Raw genomic sequence first — 17,131 nt, 5'->3', positions numbered from 1 at the left:
TCATTTTTATAACCCACTTATTTTGTTTTATTTAAAAAAATTAATTTTTAAATTCGATGCTTAAGTATTTCTAAATTTCGTAAAACAGTTTTTAAGATTTTTACATCCCCTTTCTGTTAATAATTTTCCTCTAGAAAAGTTTAATAAATATCATATTATGTTTCAGTTATATATATAAATCATTCATATCTTGTTCAGCATAATTAGAACATTCGCATCTGGTAAAACGGAAAAGATAATATTCCAAGCCCTGAAAGACGCCAAAATAGCCACCGATAAAGTTAATTTTTATAAAATTTATATATCCCTTAAAAAATGATAATTTTTATGATGTAATTTTAGGCTAAAAATTTTTTTTTACTACCCAATATCACTTCCCTGATTCCTTATTTAAAATTTATGCTAGTTTCAGAAAACGTTTTTAGGTTAGATTAATATTATTTTTAATTTCATATACAATCAACAATTCCAAATAAATTCTCTAGAATTTAGATGGGACTTAATGACAAATTAATCCCCTCAAATGAACGAATTAAACAATTGGGCTTAGATTAAATTATCTACTTCTCAGTATTTTACAATTTGAAGAATTTATCAGTTTTATAACATTATTCTCACTAAAATGAAATTTTTTTGTTGAAAACTGGTTTTATGGCGATCTAATTTTATTTTGAGGTATTATAATTTTGTTCGGTGGAATATCCATATAAAATCACTAGAATTATTTTTATATGTTCATTTTTATCGGGAGTTTAACTGGACACCTAGGCAAGGATGTGGTCACTCCGAGGCTTCACTATATTATTATCATATGATACCATTTAAAAAATTAGCCCTTCAAATATATTCGACTCTTATGAGATCTTGCGAAAGTTGGAATCACTAGTGACTAATATATGCCCTTTTTTAAAATAAAAAACATACATATTAAACTTCCGTTTTATAAGCTTCCGTTTAATCTTATTCCGTTTCATCTCTCTTGATTCTCGAAGGGTTAGGGTTTTCGCGCATTTTTTTTATTGGCCCCTTGTTTTGTAGGAAGAATGAAAGAAAGAATTATTGATTAAAATATTTACTAAATAAAAAATAACGTAACTCCATCATTTTAGCTAGAAGAGATAGAGCCCGACTCGTTCAATTTCGAAAAGTTTTATGATTTATATCATAGAATATGTCCCAGGACGGATTTAGATGAACTCTTCAAAACCATGTAAAACTTATTTATATGTTTTCAAATAAATAATAATTTTGCAGAATTAAGATGAATAAAAAAAAGTGGGGTACAAAAGTCGCCCTGGGCTCAGTGGTTAGATAGTTACTTTTATAGTTAAATTCATAAAGATCTATTTTTTAAATAGTTAAAAATGTAACTAGCTACCAAAAACACTAAAAAATTTGTGTGAATGTTAGTATATATATAATATATATAAGAGCCCTGCTGTATTTTAATTTTTTTAAAATACCTTTGCCGTGCGGTCAGTATATTTTAAAGCCGAATATTTTAAATCACCATTATTAGCGATAAAAATTAAAAAAAATTTAATGTATTAAAAAAATCCGGGCTGGGCTTGAAATTTCTTCTAAAAATAAATCCGGACTGGGCCGATATATATTATTTATAAAAAATGAGAATATAAAGTGAATTCATTTTGAATCTACAATCTCTTAATATAACACTATTTGTTTAATTAATCTCTCTTCTATAAAATTAGTCGAAGTTATAGAAGCTCTTATAGGGCCTCTTTAATAGCATACCAAGCTTTTAAAAAGCCGGGCGTTGAAGAAATAAGTTAGAACGAGGCCTAATAAGCCATCCAATTACCATTGTGATTAACACTAATGAATTAACATTTATTTCAAATAATTACGTTTTTAATTATGCAAATTATCGATTTAAAAAAAAATATATTATTTCAAGAAACAAAGGAAAACATGACTACATAACCATTCCTCAATTTCAACAATTCCTAAACGATGTATATGTTTATTTATATATTTTGATATAAAAAAAACCACTTCTCAGTATGTATAATTCTGATATATCATTTTGATAAGCATTTTGGGTCAAGATAGGGAGGTGGCCACCTTTGTAAGTTTTATTATATAATACATTACAACAAATAAAATACCATTAAACAGTTAATTATATTAATAAGTGGCATTTTATTTAGAAGACCACTTCTACTTCGCCTTATTTAATATAAAAAATCAATAATCTTAAGATCTTACATGCCTAAATCAAAAAAATTGTCACCTTAGCATGTTTAAAGCCATATTTAGACAATCGCGTTACGACGCAATATAACAGATGATTAGTTTTTAAAAATGACTTAATAGAATATTTTCTTAAATTTTGAAATTGATTCTAAATTAAAATCTAAAAAATAAAGAAGAAAAAAATCATATATCAGCTGTTACATCATATCACGCTTGCTATATGCTTTATTAAATAACAAAATAACGGGACTTTAAATTACCCGTCTCTCCCCTAACAATTAAATTTTACTCTTATTATTATTTTTTCTATCAAATATAGTGTCGATCAATTATGTCAATCATAAACAACCATAATTATTGTATTTTACAAAAAAAAAAGAAACAAAGAGATCCTAGGCTCAACGAAATCTTGTTTCCTTTTTACGACCTAAAAAGGGCCAAACAATTAATCGATATTTACGAGGTCAATCGTGACCTCGCCAAAGAAGGTAATTTTATTATTTATTGTACATACAAATCAATCATTTAATCTTATGTAAGAAAGTAAAGAAAAAATCGTCACTTTAAGTATGTTCCAACTAACCATGTTTTTTTTACCCATTATCCGCCAACTCATATAAGAACGCCTTAGCGTTGACGGCTTTTACCGGTTTCTGATGTCGGACGAGAACGCGCCCGTGTTTCTCGATCGGCTGGATATGTACCAAGATATGGACCAACCATTGTGCCATTATTTTATCAATTCCTCTCATAACACTTACTTAGTTGGCCGACAATTCGGCGGCAAGAGCTCGGTGGAGATGTATAGACAAGTTCTATTAGCTGGTTGCAGGTTGCTTCTTTTACTTTATGCCCATTCCTAATTTAGTTTATTTTTCTCACATTCTTGGTGCAATAAAAAAAGCTTATTATTATTAACATGTGATTTAATAATTCCAATTTGTTATAACATAGTAATCCTTTATTCCTTAAAAAAATCACGAATTGCCCCTTCCCTTTATTAGGGATAGGTGAAACTTGATAAGATATACTAATTTTTTTTAGAGAGTTTGAACAAAACCTTCCAAAAATCTATTTGATCAAATTTTACCTAAAAATATCAAAAAAGTAAAATCTTGTGTAATTTTAATGCATAAAAAATCTTTTAAGATGAAATCAAAAATATTTTGAAAGATTTTTGCTCAAAATTATTTTTAATTTTTCATACTCTGTAAAATAATTTATGGGGTACTCAATTTTTTTTTTATCAATCCCCTATCCGATATATAAATATTTTCAAAATACCGATTGTCTTAATATCATCTATAAAATATATTTTTCCAACTTTTTTCTCTTTTTTATTCTATAAAATGTTCTTTTCTTCTTAAATCTTTAGTAAGTAATGGGTTTATGTTGGAATTTAGATTTCATTTTTAATCGATAACTGCTAACATTTTATTTTAAGGAAAAAAATCGAATCTGATTAGTTTTTCCTTTAACAATCCCCTATCCGATATATAAAATATTTTCTAAATACCGATTGCCTTAATATCATCTTTTCTTATAAAATAAGTATTTTTCCATAGTCTTTTTTCTATTTTTTATTCTATAAAATGTTCTTTGCTTCTTTAATCCTTAGTAGGTAATGGGTTTATGTTGAAATGTAGATTTCATTTTTAATCGATAACTGCAAACATTTTATTTTAAGGAAAAAAATCGAATCTAATTAGTTTTCAAGAGATGACGGGCCGATCCGATTTTTTTCTCAAAATATCGATGCCGATTCGATATATGTGTAAATTTTTTTGATTAAATCATTTTTGCATATTTATATTTAGTGTAAATTTTTTTAATAATTATATGTTTTCATACTAATAATACAGGTGTATCGAATTAGATTGTTGGGACGGAAAAGGCGAAGATCAAGAACCGATAATAACTCACGGGAAAGCTATGTGCACCGACATCTTATTTAAAGTTTATTTTTGTTTCTCTTTTAAAATTTTATATTTCTAAATGCTCAGCGATCTCATGCCATTCAATTATTTAATAATATATTTTAAGGGCTTTGATGTAATTGTTTGTAAATACAGTAACTGTAACTCGTTCACTCTTTTTTTAAAGTAACGAAAATATGATATTTTTTAAAATATCAACTATTTAATGTTTGAAATGAACTACCTTGCGCGAATCTGTCTGATCCTGGTTTGATCGACCATAGTGGCCGAACCCGGAAAATAGGTTCTTCAGGGTTTTAGAAAATTGTTATGAGATATTTCTTTATATTATATTTAGGATGCTGTATATGCCATCAAGGAAACCGCGTTTGTTGTTTCGGATTATCCAGTCATATTATCTTTCGAAAATCATTGCTCGTATGTTTCTTAATTTTATTTTCTTTTTCAATTTCTTGGTTCTTAAATTTAATTATTTTTTTCTTACCACTTTTTGAATATAATTTTCTTTATTGTAATTAACAGGAAGAATATATTTTCAGCATCCTCTCTTCCCTCTTTTTTCCTAAAGTCGCGACAACCCCTAAAATTCCCCCCAATTTCTCCCCTATAATTCCCCCGATTTCTCCCCTATAATCCCCCCCCCCCCCGATATCTCCCCTTTCTCCCCCCAAAAAGGTCTCAATTCCAGGTAATTTATCTCTATACCAATAATTCATACATTGATTCTCCTCATCCCTTTCAATACGTAAAAATACACCGCACCAAGCGAATACACCCCAAAAATTACAATCTGGACCTATTCGCGTTATCCAGTCCCATCCCAATACGGCATATACTATTCGATTAATTATCCATAAATCCAATATCTCCACTCTATTGTCCAACATCACTTTTAATTCTACTCTTCCCATCACGGCTACTTCTGATCCATCCAATTGCCGATCTTGATGTCTTCGCTTTTAATCATTCCCTCCGACCAAATACTCCGAAATTTCTCATATCCCATCACAGAGATAGCTGCCCCGGTATCAAATAACATGCATACCATATTCCCATTCAAATTAATCCATACTCTAGGGCAAGGATCATGCACTATTTCCTCTTGGATCATATTTATACATTTCGACTTCTCCCTTTTATCCTTATAATTAAATTTTTCCATTTCTTTGAACCACCGCTTCTCGACCCCTGTGGTATATCTTTTGCTATCATATAGTCACAAATACTGACATTCTTACGCCACATGCCCTTCCTTGCGGCATCGAAAACATATATTATTCAAACTTTTATTCTCCGTTAAATTGAATATTTCTATATCCTTATTTTTCCCGCTTTCAAGAATTCTCACATTTGGAGCAATTTGAGCCATATCTCTCTGTGGAAAACCGCCCCTTGTATTGAAATTGGCAATATTGCATTCCTCCCTATTGTCACCAAATCGCCCACAACCCGCACAACGTAATTTATCACGTTTTCCCGGGCAATATGGAGCTATATGTCTATATTTTCCACATTCTAAACATTTCGTTTCTTGGCAATCTCTTACCATATGGCCCCGTTTTCCACAATTATAACAATTTAGATTTTCTCTCCCTCGTGGATTAAAATCTGGCCTTATTTCCATTCGCCTTCCCTGCGAATTTTCTCTTGACCATCTATATGGCCCCAATTGATTGTTATATCCAGACCCTCTATAACGGTCTCTTCTTTGCGTGTTATCAATCCTATCATTTATATTTAACTTTCCTAGGCTACTATCAGTCCATCCTTTGATCAATTCCTGTACAGGTAACCAGGTTACCTTACCCATCACATCTTCTTCTCCATTATGTCCTTCGATGGTCAATGTTTGGCCTTTAATCCTTACATTCCTACTCTTCTAATTCTTCTTCCAAAAAATAAACTACATATCCATATTATTAAAATGAAAAGTGCTCCAAGATTATACTGGACCTCCCAGTATTTTATGAATTTTAAACTTTTCATAATCAATTCACAAGAAATTAACTATAACTTTTGTAATAAAAATTTTATCACTTGGAGAGTTAAGAGATAAGATATGATTAGGACTGTGAATATTCCTATAAAGCACATATACATAAATATAATGACTAAAATTTATATATCACTACTATTCTTTGTATGATATTTTAAACTAAAAACACTCTATTCCGTGTTTACTCTGTTTCAAATAATTAATTCACGAAATTTAATGTAAAATTCGTTTTAAATTTCAGCAATTTAACTAATAATTTCACACTATTGGTATAATTGTTTAATAAATTATTTGTTTTTTGTCAATATTATAATTTTGTCATTATTATTTTTTTATATTTTTATGTTGGGTTATAAAAACCATAAAAAAGAAGAGATTATCATTATCATTATTATTTTTTTCAAAAATTATTATATATATATTTTTTTTAATTATATTCTTCCTGTTAATTACGATAAAGAAAATTATATTCAAAAAGTGGTAAGAAAAAATAATTAAATTTAAGAACCAAAAAATTGTAAAAGAAAATTAAGAAATTAAGAAATCGGGTCGTTTTTATGGTAAGATGACTCCTTAGATGAGGATTTATCAGGTTTGCACATAGAAAAACTTGGCTGATTTCATCTTGCCGTATGTAGCTGGCCAAACCATGACAATGTCTGAAGAGAAATTGCAGCGAACTATGTGTCAGATGACAGCTCCCTACGATTATAATAGCATAAGTCGACACTTCATAGTTCTTGACTTTTCATCCTGGTTTACCAATTTTAGATCCGAATTTGCGACCCCAACTTTCATAGAGTTAGACAATTTGTTCGGCCTCACCATTGTATATTCGTACTCACAAATATTTTTGCCAAGGAGAGTATTCTTATATTTCAAGACAGATGGGTTCCTCCCCAGCAAAATCAATTAACACTTTATCCCAATGATGGTCGAAGATGTCACAATGGGCCCGAAGCTTGTTTAGAGGGGTTACGACAAAAAGGATGGACTCTTCTTACCACGACTTAAATCCAGTATGCTGCCTATAAAATAGGAGCTAAGATCGACTTAATGGGTCAAGGGGATAACCAAGTGGTCCTCCTACAGATGCCAGCACAATCAGAATTAATTTTCTTAAATTTAACTCCTACTACGTATCTCAAATCATTTATGGATAATCTGGCCACTATTTCATCTCTAGCAGGATTACCTCTAAAGGACCTGGAATCTTGGTCATCACAGCACTTATTTGAATATGGAAGGAAATATTATTATAAGGGAGCCCAGGTGAGTAACTGTTTAAAACGTATCTCGAGAATTCATAGTGAGGCAAACCAGGTTATTCCCTGTTCTTAATGGCGATCTTTCAGGGTTATTTTCCACAGGGATGGCGGTGGCAAACGAAGATGATATTCCGTCCTTTTCATACTCAAGCATTTTTATCACAGTGTCCTCAAAACTTCTTTCTGATTCTCGCCCTTATTGCCGAGGTACCTGTTATCCATATTTTGGATCACGGACTAAACTTAGAGCTAGAAGAGCACCTCTCCAAGTTATGGAGGTTGGAAACCTTGTATCTAATTTGAAGACATCATAGAGCTTATGGGATGGATAGGTTCAGATGAAAATTTACAATTCCTGTTAACATTAGTTGAAGAGAAAACTGATATTCCTTTTACAACGTTGCAACAACACTGTCGCATTGTCTACTCAGGATCCATAACACATCGAATTCTATGTCTCGCTATTCGAATGAGTTGTATGGCGAATTGTAACACAACTTTATCGTCATATTTCTTGATCATATCGGATACTGCTTCTAAGTATGCAAAAAGTGGTCTAAATTATAATTTGTGTTTTCAGTTAGTTTTCCTTTATGCTATAAGTCATTTGTCTCATTTATATACTTACGGGCTTGTTATTAGAGGAAACTGGGCAGTTACCTTAGCATGTTCCTCACGCATCTGGCAAATATTGGACAACAATTACAAACGAGCACATTCGTCGTATGCAGGTATTGATCTCGGATTAAAATTACCTAAACTAACTCCTTTGAATGCCTATTCGCTTGACAACGTCATATACTCCAGATGAATATCATGGTCACAGCACCAATTTCTTAAATTTAATTATTTAGATATCCACTATAATTTTCTTCAAGGGTTTTTATCTCTTCATACAATGAATTTGATCCGTCATGCAAGTTTGTTGTAATGGCTAATATCGACCGCGCATTATCAAACTTGGATAAGTATTGTTCCTGTATGCTAATATTAGTCAATGAGTACAACCGATTGCCTAATTTAGGGTTGTATGGTGTTAACGTCATCAATGTTTGTATCAATTTCATTTTTTCCTCTTCTGCCTTATCACCAAATAATCTTTTGATAGAGTTTCTAACTAAATGGGAGAGTTGTTGCTCTATACAGAACCTTAAATAATTTTCAGGTTGCGTTGGCATATAAATCGGTATACTATCTGGATCTTTTAATAAACTCTCATAATCCAGAGATCGTTTAAATGAGAAAGTTATATAAATACCAATAATGTCTTTATAAATCGAATGAGAATAAAGTGTTTTAAGCATCGATAAATTTAAGGTTAGAGGATCTCGGATCGCCCGGGTTGCAAAACTACCATATAACGTGATAGGGAAACCTCCAATATGTCTTGTTATTAGTAATAGTGACACTGTATGTTCACGCGATAATAATTTAAGCCAGGGCAACTTAAAACGTAAGAGATGTGCAGCTTCAACTATGGTTGTAAAGTATGAAAAGGACGGAATATCATCTTCGTTTGCCGCCGCCATCCCTGTGGAAAATAACCCTGAAAGATCGCCATTAAGAACAGGGAATAACCTGGTTTGCCTCACTATGAATTCTCGAGATACGTTTTAAACAGTTACTCACCTGGGCTCCCTTATAATAATATTTCCTTCCATATTCAAATAAGTGCTGTGATGACCAAGATTCCAGGTCCTTTAGAGGTAATCCTGCTAGAGATGAAATAGTGGCCAGATTATCCATAAATGATTTGAGATACGTAGTAGGAGTTAAATTTAAGAAAATTAATTCTGATTGTGCTGGCATCTGTAGGAGGACCACTTGGTTATCCCCTTGACCCATTAAGTCGATCTTAGCTCCTATTTTATAGGCAGCATACTGGATTTAAGTCGTGGTAAGAAGAGTCCATCCTTTTTGTCGTAACCCCTCTAAACAAGCTTCGGGCCCATTGTGACATCTTCGACCATCATTGGGATAAAGTGTTAATTGATTTTGCTGGGGAGGAACCCATCTGTCTTGAAATATAAGAATACTCTCCTTGGCAAAAATATTTGTGAGTACGAATATACAATGGTGAGGCCGAACAAATTGTCTAACTCTATGAAAGTTGGGGTCGCAAATTCGGATCTAAAATTGGTAAACCAGGATGAAAAGTCAAGAACTATGAAGTGTCGACTTATGCTATTATAATCGTAGGGAGCTGTCATCTGACACATAGTTCGCTGCAATTTCTCTTCAGACATTGTCATGGTTTGGCCAGCTACATACTACAAGATGAAATCAGCCAAGTTTTTCTCTGTGCAAACCTGTTAAATCCTCATCTCAGGAGTCATCTTACCATAAAAACGACCCGATTTCTTAATTTTTTAATTTTATTTTCTTTTACAATTTCTTGGTTCTTAAATTTAATTATTTTTTTCTTAACACTTTTTGAATATAATTTTCTTTATTGTAATTAACAGGAAGAATATAATTTTTTTTTAAAAATATATAATAATTAAAAAAATTAATCTCTTCTTTTTCAGGGTTTTTATAACCCAACGTAAATATAAAAAAATAATAATGTTATAATAAAAAAACAAATAATATTGATTAAAAAAAATATTATAAAAAAAACAAATTTAATTACCGAAAGCATGTTTATCACGGTATGTAACATTTTTATCAAATTTTACAGAAGTATCTTCTTTTTTAAAATAAAATTTATAAATGTTACTTTTTGTAACGGAATATCCGTTTTTATATTTATTTAAATTTCATCATATTCGAACTCACAGAAAACTTCAACAATACAAAATGTCAAAATATTGCGAAGAAATATTTGGCGATTTATTACTCAGAGCGCCGTTAGACAATTATCCGGTAAAACGAATTGCATATTACTAAATTTTTTTCTCAATCGGAGCATAATTGGTTTTGGACATAAATATATAGCCAAGATTTAGTTGAGAATAAGGTAGGCAAGGGTGGTAAAGTATTTTGTTTATTTCTCTGGGCAATGTCTATCCTAATGCATTTTTTGAAATCTGTTTATAGAAATTTAAATTCAAGTTTTTTTAAAAAATATATAAATGTGTACGATTTAGTTATCTCCTGGCGTTTTATTACCCTCACCAACTTTACTCAAGCGTAAAATTATAATAAAAAACAAGCGTTTAAAAGTGGACATCGAAAAAAGTTTACAATAAAATTTTTATCATTATTATATATATTACATTTACATTTGAAGTCCGTTTTCTTCTTGAATTTATGAATCATTATTATTTTTTAGTCACCTAGTTTTGTGGTCAAAACTTTTAGCAACCAACTTTTTAACGCTTTGTATCAACCTTTAATTATATACCCCTCTCTTACATTTTTTTTTCCGCATTTTATTTCTGTTTCTATCTCGTAATACATTCTACCATAAACAAAGAAAGAAAGATTTACAATTATTATATATATTTTTTAAAATATGTTTAAATGATATTTAATAGAACAACTCGAACTTTTGAAGCAGGGGAAAGCCGAAGCAATCGAAACCGAGTACGCAATCGCAGACGAGGAGGATGCCATTAACATAAGTTAGCAATTTTTTTTAAAAAAGAAAAAATTAAATTTAAAAGTTTCTAATTCAATGTAATGACATTCTAAATTAAATTACTGCATATATGTCCAAGGGTATACTGGGATCTTTAGCATTTATTAACTAATTTATAGCTAAAATATTGTTAAAAAATATTTTAAAGGCTATTTGTATGGTTAACTTTACCTTATATATTATATTTCATACAGATTTTTATCACGAAATTTAATTTTGGTTAGCCTTAATTAATTTATAAAAAATATATTTTGTATAAAAATAGCTGATTCAAATTTCTATTACAAAATTTTAATAAGCTAAAGAAACAATTCCTGATAAAATCAAGTATTTGAAAAACTTTTTAAATGTTAGAGATACCCATTAGATAGTGCGGGCTCTGAAAATCCTCTTGACCCATCGAGTTACTCCATGAATTTTAAAAATTTTAATTTCTAAACATGATAGGGCGTGACGGACTTTTCTAAAAAAATCGCCGGAAGTGATTAGGAAATGAATTATGGAAAATTTAATTATTTAAAAAATCGCCGAAAGTGATTAAGGAGTGAATTATGGAAAATTTAATTATTTTAATTTTCATTTCCCGCATTTCAAACCTAGCATTTTTATGGCATCATCTACCACTTGCATAAGATTATTTTGTTATTTGTGCAATATTTGATAAATAAAAACTTAATAATAAAAAAATAAACTCCCCAAAAATGTAACAATATTTAATAATCATTCTTTTATAAAGTTTTTTTTATAAAAAGTCAGTGAATTTTTTTGGGCGTGACGGGCTCTGATCAAAATTTTGTCATTAATGAATGGGCGGGTTGGGCAGAAAAAATTGAATAACAGGATTAAATGGGTGTAATTTTTTTTAGTGCTAGCACATGAGCGGATAAAATTAGGACTCACCCACCTCTATATTAATGTTTTCTTTTCGTTGAATAAAAATGGTGTCCAAATTTATTCTTAAATTATTATTTTTTTTATCTCTTTGAATAATTAAATATATTTTTAATACTCAAGAAAATGCTCACGAAGAAGCTCACCCAGAGTTTAACAAAGATATCCTCACTTCCCTCTCGGCTGACGTCCCTTTTGACCCTACTCCATCCGTGGCGCCTCCTCGCCTTCCAGCCTCAACTCCTGCACCAACTCGTGTCAAAAAAGAGAAAGATAGTGAAAACGTCAAGCCAGGAATCAATAATTTTTCGATTACGAGTTCAAATACGGGCAACGCAAGTTTGAATAACAGTATGAACAGCAGCACGATTCAAGACCCGGCCATATTGGCACTCGAGAATTTAAGTAACTCGACAGGGAGCAGTAAAAAGGGGAGTACCAAGTTTAAAAAGGTATTGCTCATTTATAAAAAGAAGTTTAATAGGAGTGTAGGGCTTATCTGATCGGATTAAATAACGCGAGTTTAACATTATAAAATTTGTAATAAATGATAGGATATGATTAAAAGAATATATATATATATGATACTAATATCGAATGTCAGGGCATGATAACTAGCGACGAGGAAGCGGCTCTCATGTCTACTTACCACTACACTGGGGCCACCACCAACATACACCCACTTCTTTCCGTTTTAGTCAATTACATGCAGCCTGTCAAGTTCCCCGGATTCCAACTCGCCGAAGGTATATTGAAACTAATTAATCAGCATTTTAATTTTCGATTAATAAAAATTTTAAAGCACCCTAAAACATTGACGTCACTGACATATCATTGGCGGGTTAAAGTGTCTCTCCTCTGATTATTCATGCGTAGAGATACATTCTTGATCGAATATAAAATATTTTATATTTTAAATATAAAAAGCAATTTTTTTTGACAAAATTATTTGTAAATTCGAAAACAATTTTTTTTTTGACTTTTTTTTTCCTTATTGTAATTGGAATTTAATCTGTTGTTAATTACTTTATTTTAAAAGAACGAAATTTGCATTTCAATATGTCATCTTTTAACGAAACTGCCGGTCTGAGTATTATCAAGAACAGCGTCATTGAATTCGTCAAGTTATTATTATTATATAAAAAATATATTTAAGGACATTGCTCCAACATAGTAAATAAGTGCTATAAGGAAAGAAAGACGTAATTTGTATTTCACGAATGATATTTTTAAAGAAACGCATTTCTGTTTCGCTCAAGTTTTATTCAATTCAGTGCGGTTTTTAAAATATTCTAAGAACAATTCAAATTTAAATTTTTTTTGCGATTTCGTAATTATTATCATTTTTTAATCTAAAATAAAATTAATATTGAGATTGAATTTAACAATCACGCTCCCGAAGTGAATTTCCTTATTCTTTTTTTTTATAATTTTTTACCCTCAAAAAAAATGTTGTTTTAAAGTTACAATAAAAGACAAATCAGCAGAATATACCCCAAGGGTGGAAGAGTAGATTCCAGCAACTTTTTGCCTCAGGTATTATTATATATTATGGATTTTACTGATTTTAGATCGAAAAAAAATTAATGTAACCCTACATTCACTATCAGCACGATTCGCGGCCAACTATATAAATACGCGGATTTGTGGCTCAGAATGCAAAAATACAGCAAAATTTTGTATATTTTGCCGCGAATTCGCGCTAACTATGAATGCAGGGATGAAGGATAATTTTTTTTTATAAGTTGGTTTATAAAAATTATAAAAAAATAAATAATAAACTATAAATGATTAATTCGTCATTTCCTAACTGGTAAAAAACCCTTGACCTTTTCTAATTTTTAGATATTCATCTAGAAGACGATCTTCTTCTTTATCATGCATATGGTCCCACAGTCGTAGGGTTTGTTTTGATAAGTTTCTTCCATCTGGATCGAGTAAGGGCCATGTCCGGATTTATCATCTTAGTCATCATAACTTTGTCTACTTGAATAATTTCATATATCTTGGGTTGAGTATAATAGTGTTCTATATCCATTTTTCTAAAAAAAAAATCTCAAATTCTCAGGAGAGCATTAAATTTTAGATAGAAAATCACACCATAATAATGCGCACAAATTGAGTGTCTGCGTTATAGTGCGCACAAATTGAGCGTTTCAAGCGCAAATAATGCATTTCAAATGATCTCGTGCAAATTGGTAAAATTACAGTTTAGCTTTAGCAACCATTTTAAAAAACGCAAATAGGTTTGCTTTTTCATTACTTTTCCCTTAGGTTGCCTTATTTATTAATATCGTCGATTCAAATTTATTAACTAAGTTATAAAAAAAATTGTTCTTGAAAATTTTATTATCGTCTGCCTTTTTATTTCTTTAAATTTCTAAATATTTAAGATATAAGAAATTTATTTTTTTTTTACATTTTAATATTAATAAATGAAGAATAAAAAAAGTAATGAATCCTGTTTGCCTTTCAAAATAGTCGCCAAACAATAATTTACCAATTTGCAACCATTTATTTGCATTTGCAACGTAGCGTTTGAAACGCTCAATTTGTGCGCACTATAATAATTCAAACAAAGGATGAATCTTAAATTATGGTTTTACATTTTTTTGTTAATATGGATAAATACAGTATTGAGGTTATGTCCTGGTTCAACTTATTTTCGATACTTAACCATATTTTGGTTTTTTTAAGTGTGTACAATCTCGTCTTCTTTTATTTAAAAAATAGACTTAAACCATCTGACAATCAACTTTTTTTTGAGGGTGTCCTAATCTGTTTAAATTATAAACAGTAAAAATTAAGCAAGCAGCATATTTTAAAAACTTTCAACTTGATTAATAAAATTTCATAATCATTAAAAAAAACAATGTTCTTATATTTGGAAATAAGTACGGTTTATAATATTATATTTTTTAGTGTTGCTAAACGGCTCAATTTGACCTTATTTTTAAAAACGGCTAACTCAAATATTTTAGCCAGAATAATTTTGCCCAAACCTCGAGATTTTGCTAAGAGATGTCCAAACCTTTGTGCCATCTATGACCAAAATCTTTAGACTTGCATAATATTTTCCTGAATAATATATTGAGTTAGCCATTTTCAAAATGTGGCTCAAATCGAGCCTTTTAACAACACTAATTTTTTATGAATAAAGTTAATTACTTTTCCCCAACATTCATTATATGCCGTACAATAGTAATGGTAATAGTATAACAAAATAGACTTAAAGCCAGTTTCATTTATTAACTTATAATATATAGACATTTAAAATTATCCTTAATAAATAAGCCACATACTCCAGTTGTCTTGATGATGACTATTAGGCCGAAGATCTATGGTTCGAACATGAACTGGCAAAAAATAATCTTTTCAAAAAATATATAAATTTGATATAAAATAAAATAATACAGGAATGTGAAAAATTTTAATTTAATTATTGTTGTTATTGTAACTAGTTCTAGTTACCAAAAAATTTATAAAAAAAACTCCAAAACAAATATATATTCATTTTATAACCATATATTTTATAAAAAAAATCATAATACAAATTTCAAATATCAAAATATATTATCCAAAAAAAATCTCATATTTTTTTTAAATGATCATTTCTTTTTTAATTATATTCGAACACGAAAAAAAATGTAAAATCACGTGTTCTTAAATGTTAATTATAATCCAATCAACCTTATTTATTTTGGTTGATTGGCATTATGTAAAATTCATATAAATTCGTATATAAAAATACGACAATTTAGACATTTTTTAGCCTTTGCACTAAAAAATTTATCGACAGCTTAATAAAAAATTTATCGTCTGCTTACTATTTGTAATTTCTAATATTTGCATATTTTAAGTAATAGAGTGTAATAATAATTTAAATTTTTTATAATGACTACCTAATTCTTGATTTCTTAAACTTTATTGTCCAGGACGTATTTAATATTTTTTGTAAGACTTGCGTTGCGTTTATAGTAAACGCGTTATCTTCAAGCGTTGCGTTATTAGTTGATTCATTTTAATTTTAGATAAAGTAAAAATAAAGACAATTATTTTATATAATATTTAAAAAATAATCATAAACTTTTTTATCGAATACGCTATTATTTTTATATCACGCATATTTTTTTATCAAAGCATCTTAACATATTTTTTTTAAATTTTATCATAGTATTATCATCATAACACTATAGTTATACATTTATACCTATTTATTGGCCTTATTTTGTAATAACGCAACGCTTGAAAATAACGCATTTGTTATAAATATAGGCCTAATTTATAGTAAATGCGTTATGTTTAAGTTCAATGAGTGGCATTCTTAAAATCTAAATAGCCTCTTCTTATTAAGCTGTTTAGAGGAGATAAAATATCCGGCTAAGCACACGGCTGTTTAGAAATACGTCGAACCAGGACACACCCTGAAGGATGAATTTATCGCAAAAAAAGGCATTTTGCAAAAGAATAGTGGACTTAGTAGAACACTATAATACTCAGACGATGATATAATATAAATCATTTAGATGCCTATGACAACCGATTAAAAATATTCATTTAAAAAAAATTACTAACCATAAATATGTATAAAAATTATAAATTTGAAAGTTTTGTTAAAATTTGGAAATTTTGATTCATTATTTTAATGATTTACATTTTATACCAAGATTTTTTGGAATGCCGGATGTCAAATGGTAGCTCTCAATTTCCAAACCGCGGATTTAGCCATGCAGCTTAACCAAGGCAAATTCGAGTACAATAATAATACGGGGTAATTTTTTATTAAATCTCTAGGCCTATACTAAGGAAGAGGGTTTTAGGGCCCTTCCGGTCGCTTTCCTCCTCCAAGCTAAATCATCATAGATTATATACTTATTTCGGGGGTAAAAAAAATGGCCAACACGGTTCTCCCTCCCCCCTTATCACTTTTTTAATGTAAATTCATGATGTATAGTATAATATATTCTTGTAATGAAAAATTATTAACTCAACCAAATTGTACGGCCATGATCGATATAATTAATAAAATCATTACGTAATTTCATTCACCAAAAAAATACGATCAATATCTTTTTATGGATTTTAAAGAGTGAAAAATATGTAATTTAAAATAATAATTTCACTCTTTCTTGAGTCACTTTTAAACTCTTAATGATTAGCTTGAGAAGATCTGACAATTCTACTCTAATTACATTTTGGGGATAGTTAAATATTCTCGCGGAAAACACTCATATTTAAC

At 29.8% G+C, this 17,131-nt stretch overlaps 1 protein-coding gene across 1 annotated transcript in view; it reads left to right on the top strand.

Moving 5' to 3' along the window:
- LOC135928919 (1-phosphatidylinositol 4,5-bisphosphate phosphodiesterase beta-4-like) overlaps positions 1-17,131 on the top strand; it is a 53,890-nt gene that overhangs the window by 26,077 nt on the left and 10,682 nt on the right. Inside the window, exons 7-21 of the mRNA XM_065465371.1 lie at positions 199-280; positions 1,110-1,210; positions 1,919-1,976; positions 2,597-2,705; positions 2,839-3,049; positions 4,080-4,173; positions 4,492-4,571; positions 10,199-10,283; positions 10,508-10,598; positions 10,898-10,984; positions 12,016-12,344; positions 12,497-12,638; positions 12,932-13,016; positions 13,356-13,428; positions 16,560-16,663. Of these exons, the coding sequence (XP_065321443.1) occupies positions 199-280; positions 1,110-1,210; positions 1,919-1,976; positions 2,597-2,705; positions 2,839-3,049; positions 4,080-4,173; positions 4,492-4,571; positions 10,199-10,283; positions 10,508-10,598; positions 10,898-10,984; positions 12,016-12,344; positions 12,497-12,638; positions 12,932-13,016; positions 13,356-13,428; positions 16,560-16,663 (1,731 nt within the window). The remainder of the gene's footprint in view (positions 1-198; positions 281-1,109; positions 1,211-1,918; positions 1,977-2,596; positions 2,706-2,838; positions 3,050-4,079; positions 4,174-4,491; positions 4,572-10,198; positions 10,284-10,507; positions 10,599-10,897; positions 10,985-12,015; positions 12,345-12,496; positions 12,639-12,931; positions 13,017-13,355; positions 13,429-16,559; positions 16,664-17,131) is intronic.

Source organism: Gordionus sp. m RMFG-2023, chromosome 4 (genome assembly GCF_954871325.1).
Source record: "Gordionus sp. m RMFG-2023 chromosome 4, tfGorSpeb1-WG-v2, whole genome shotgun sequence".
NCBI lineage: Eukaryota > Metazoa > Nematomorpha > Gordioida > Chordodea > Parachordodidae > Gordionus > Gordionus sp. m RMFG-2023.
The sequence above is the reverse complement of the archived record's forward strand: the minus strand, read 5'-3'. Positions and strand labels throughout refer to the sequence as shown.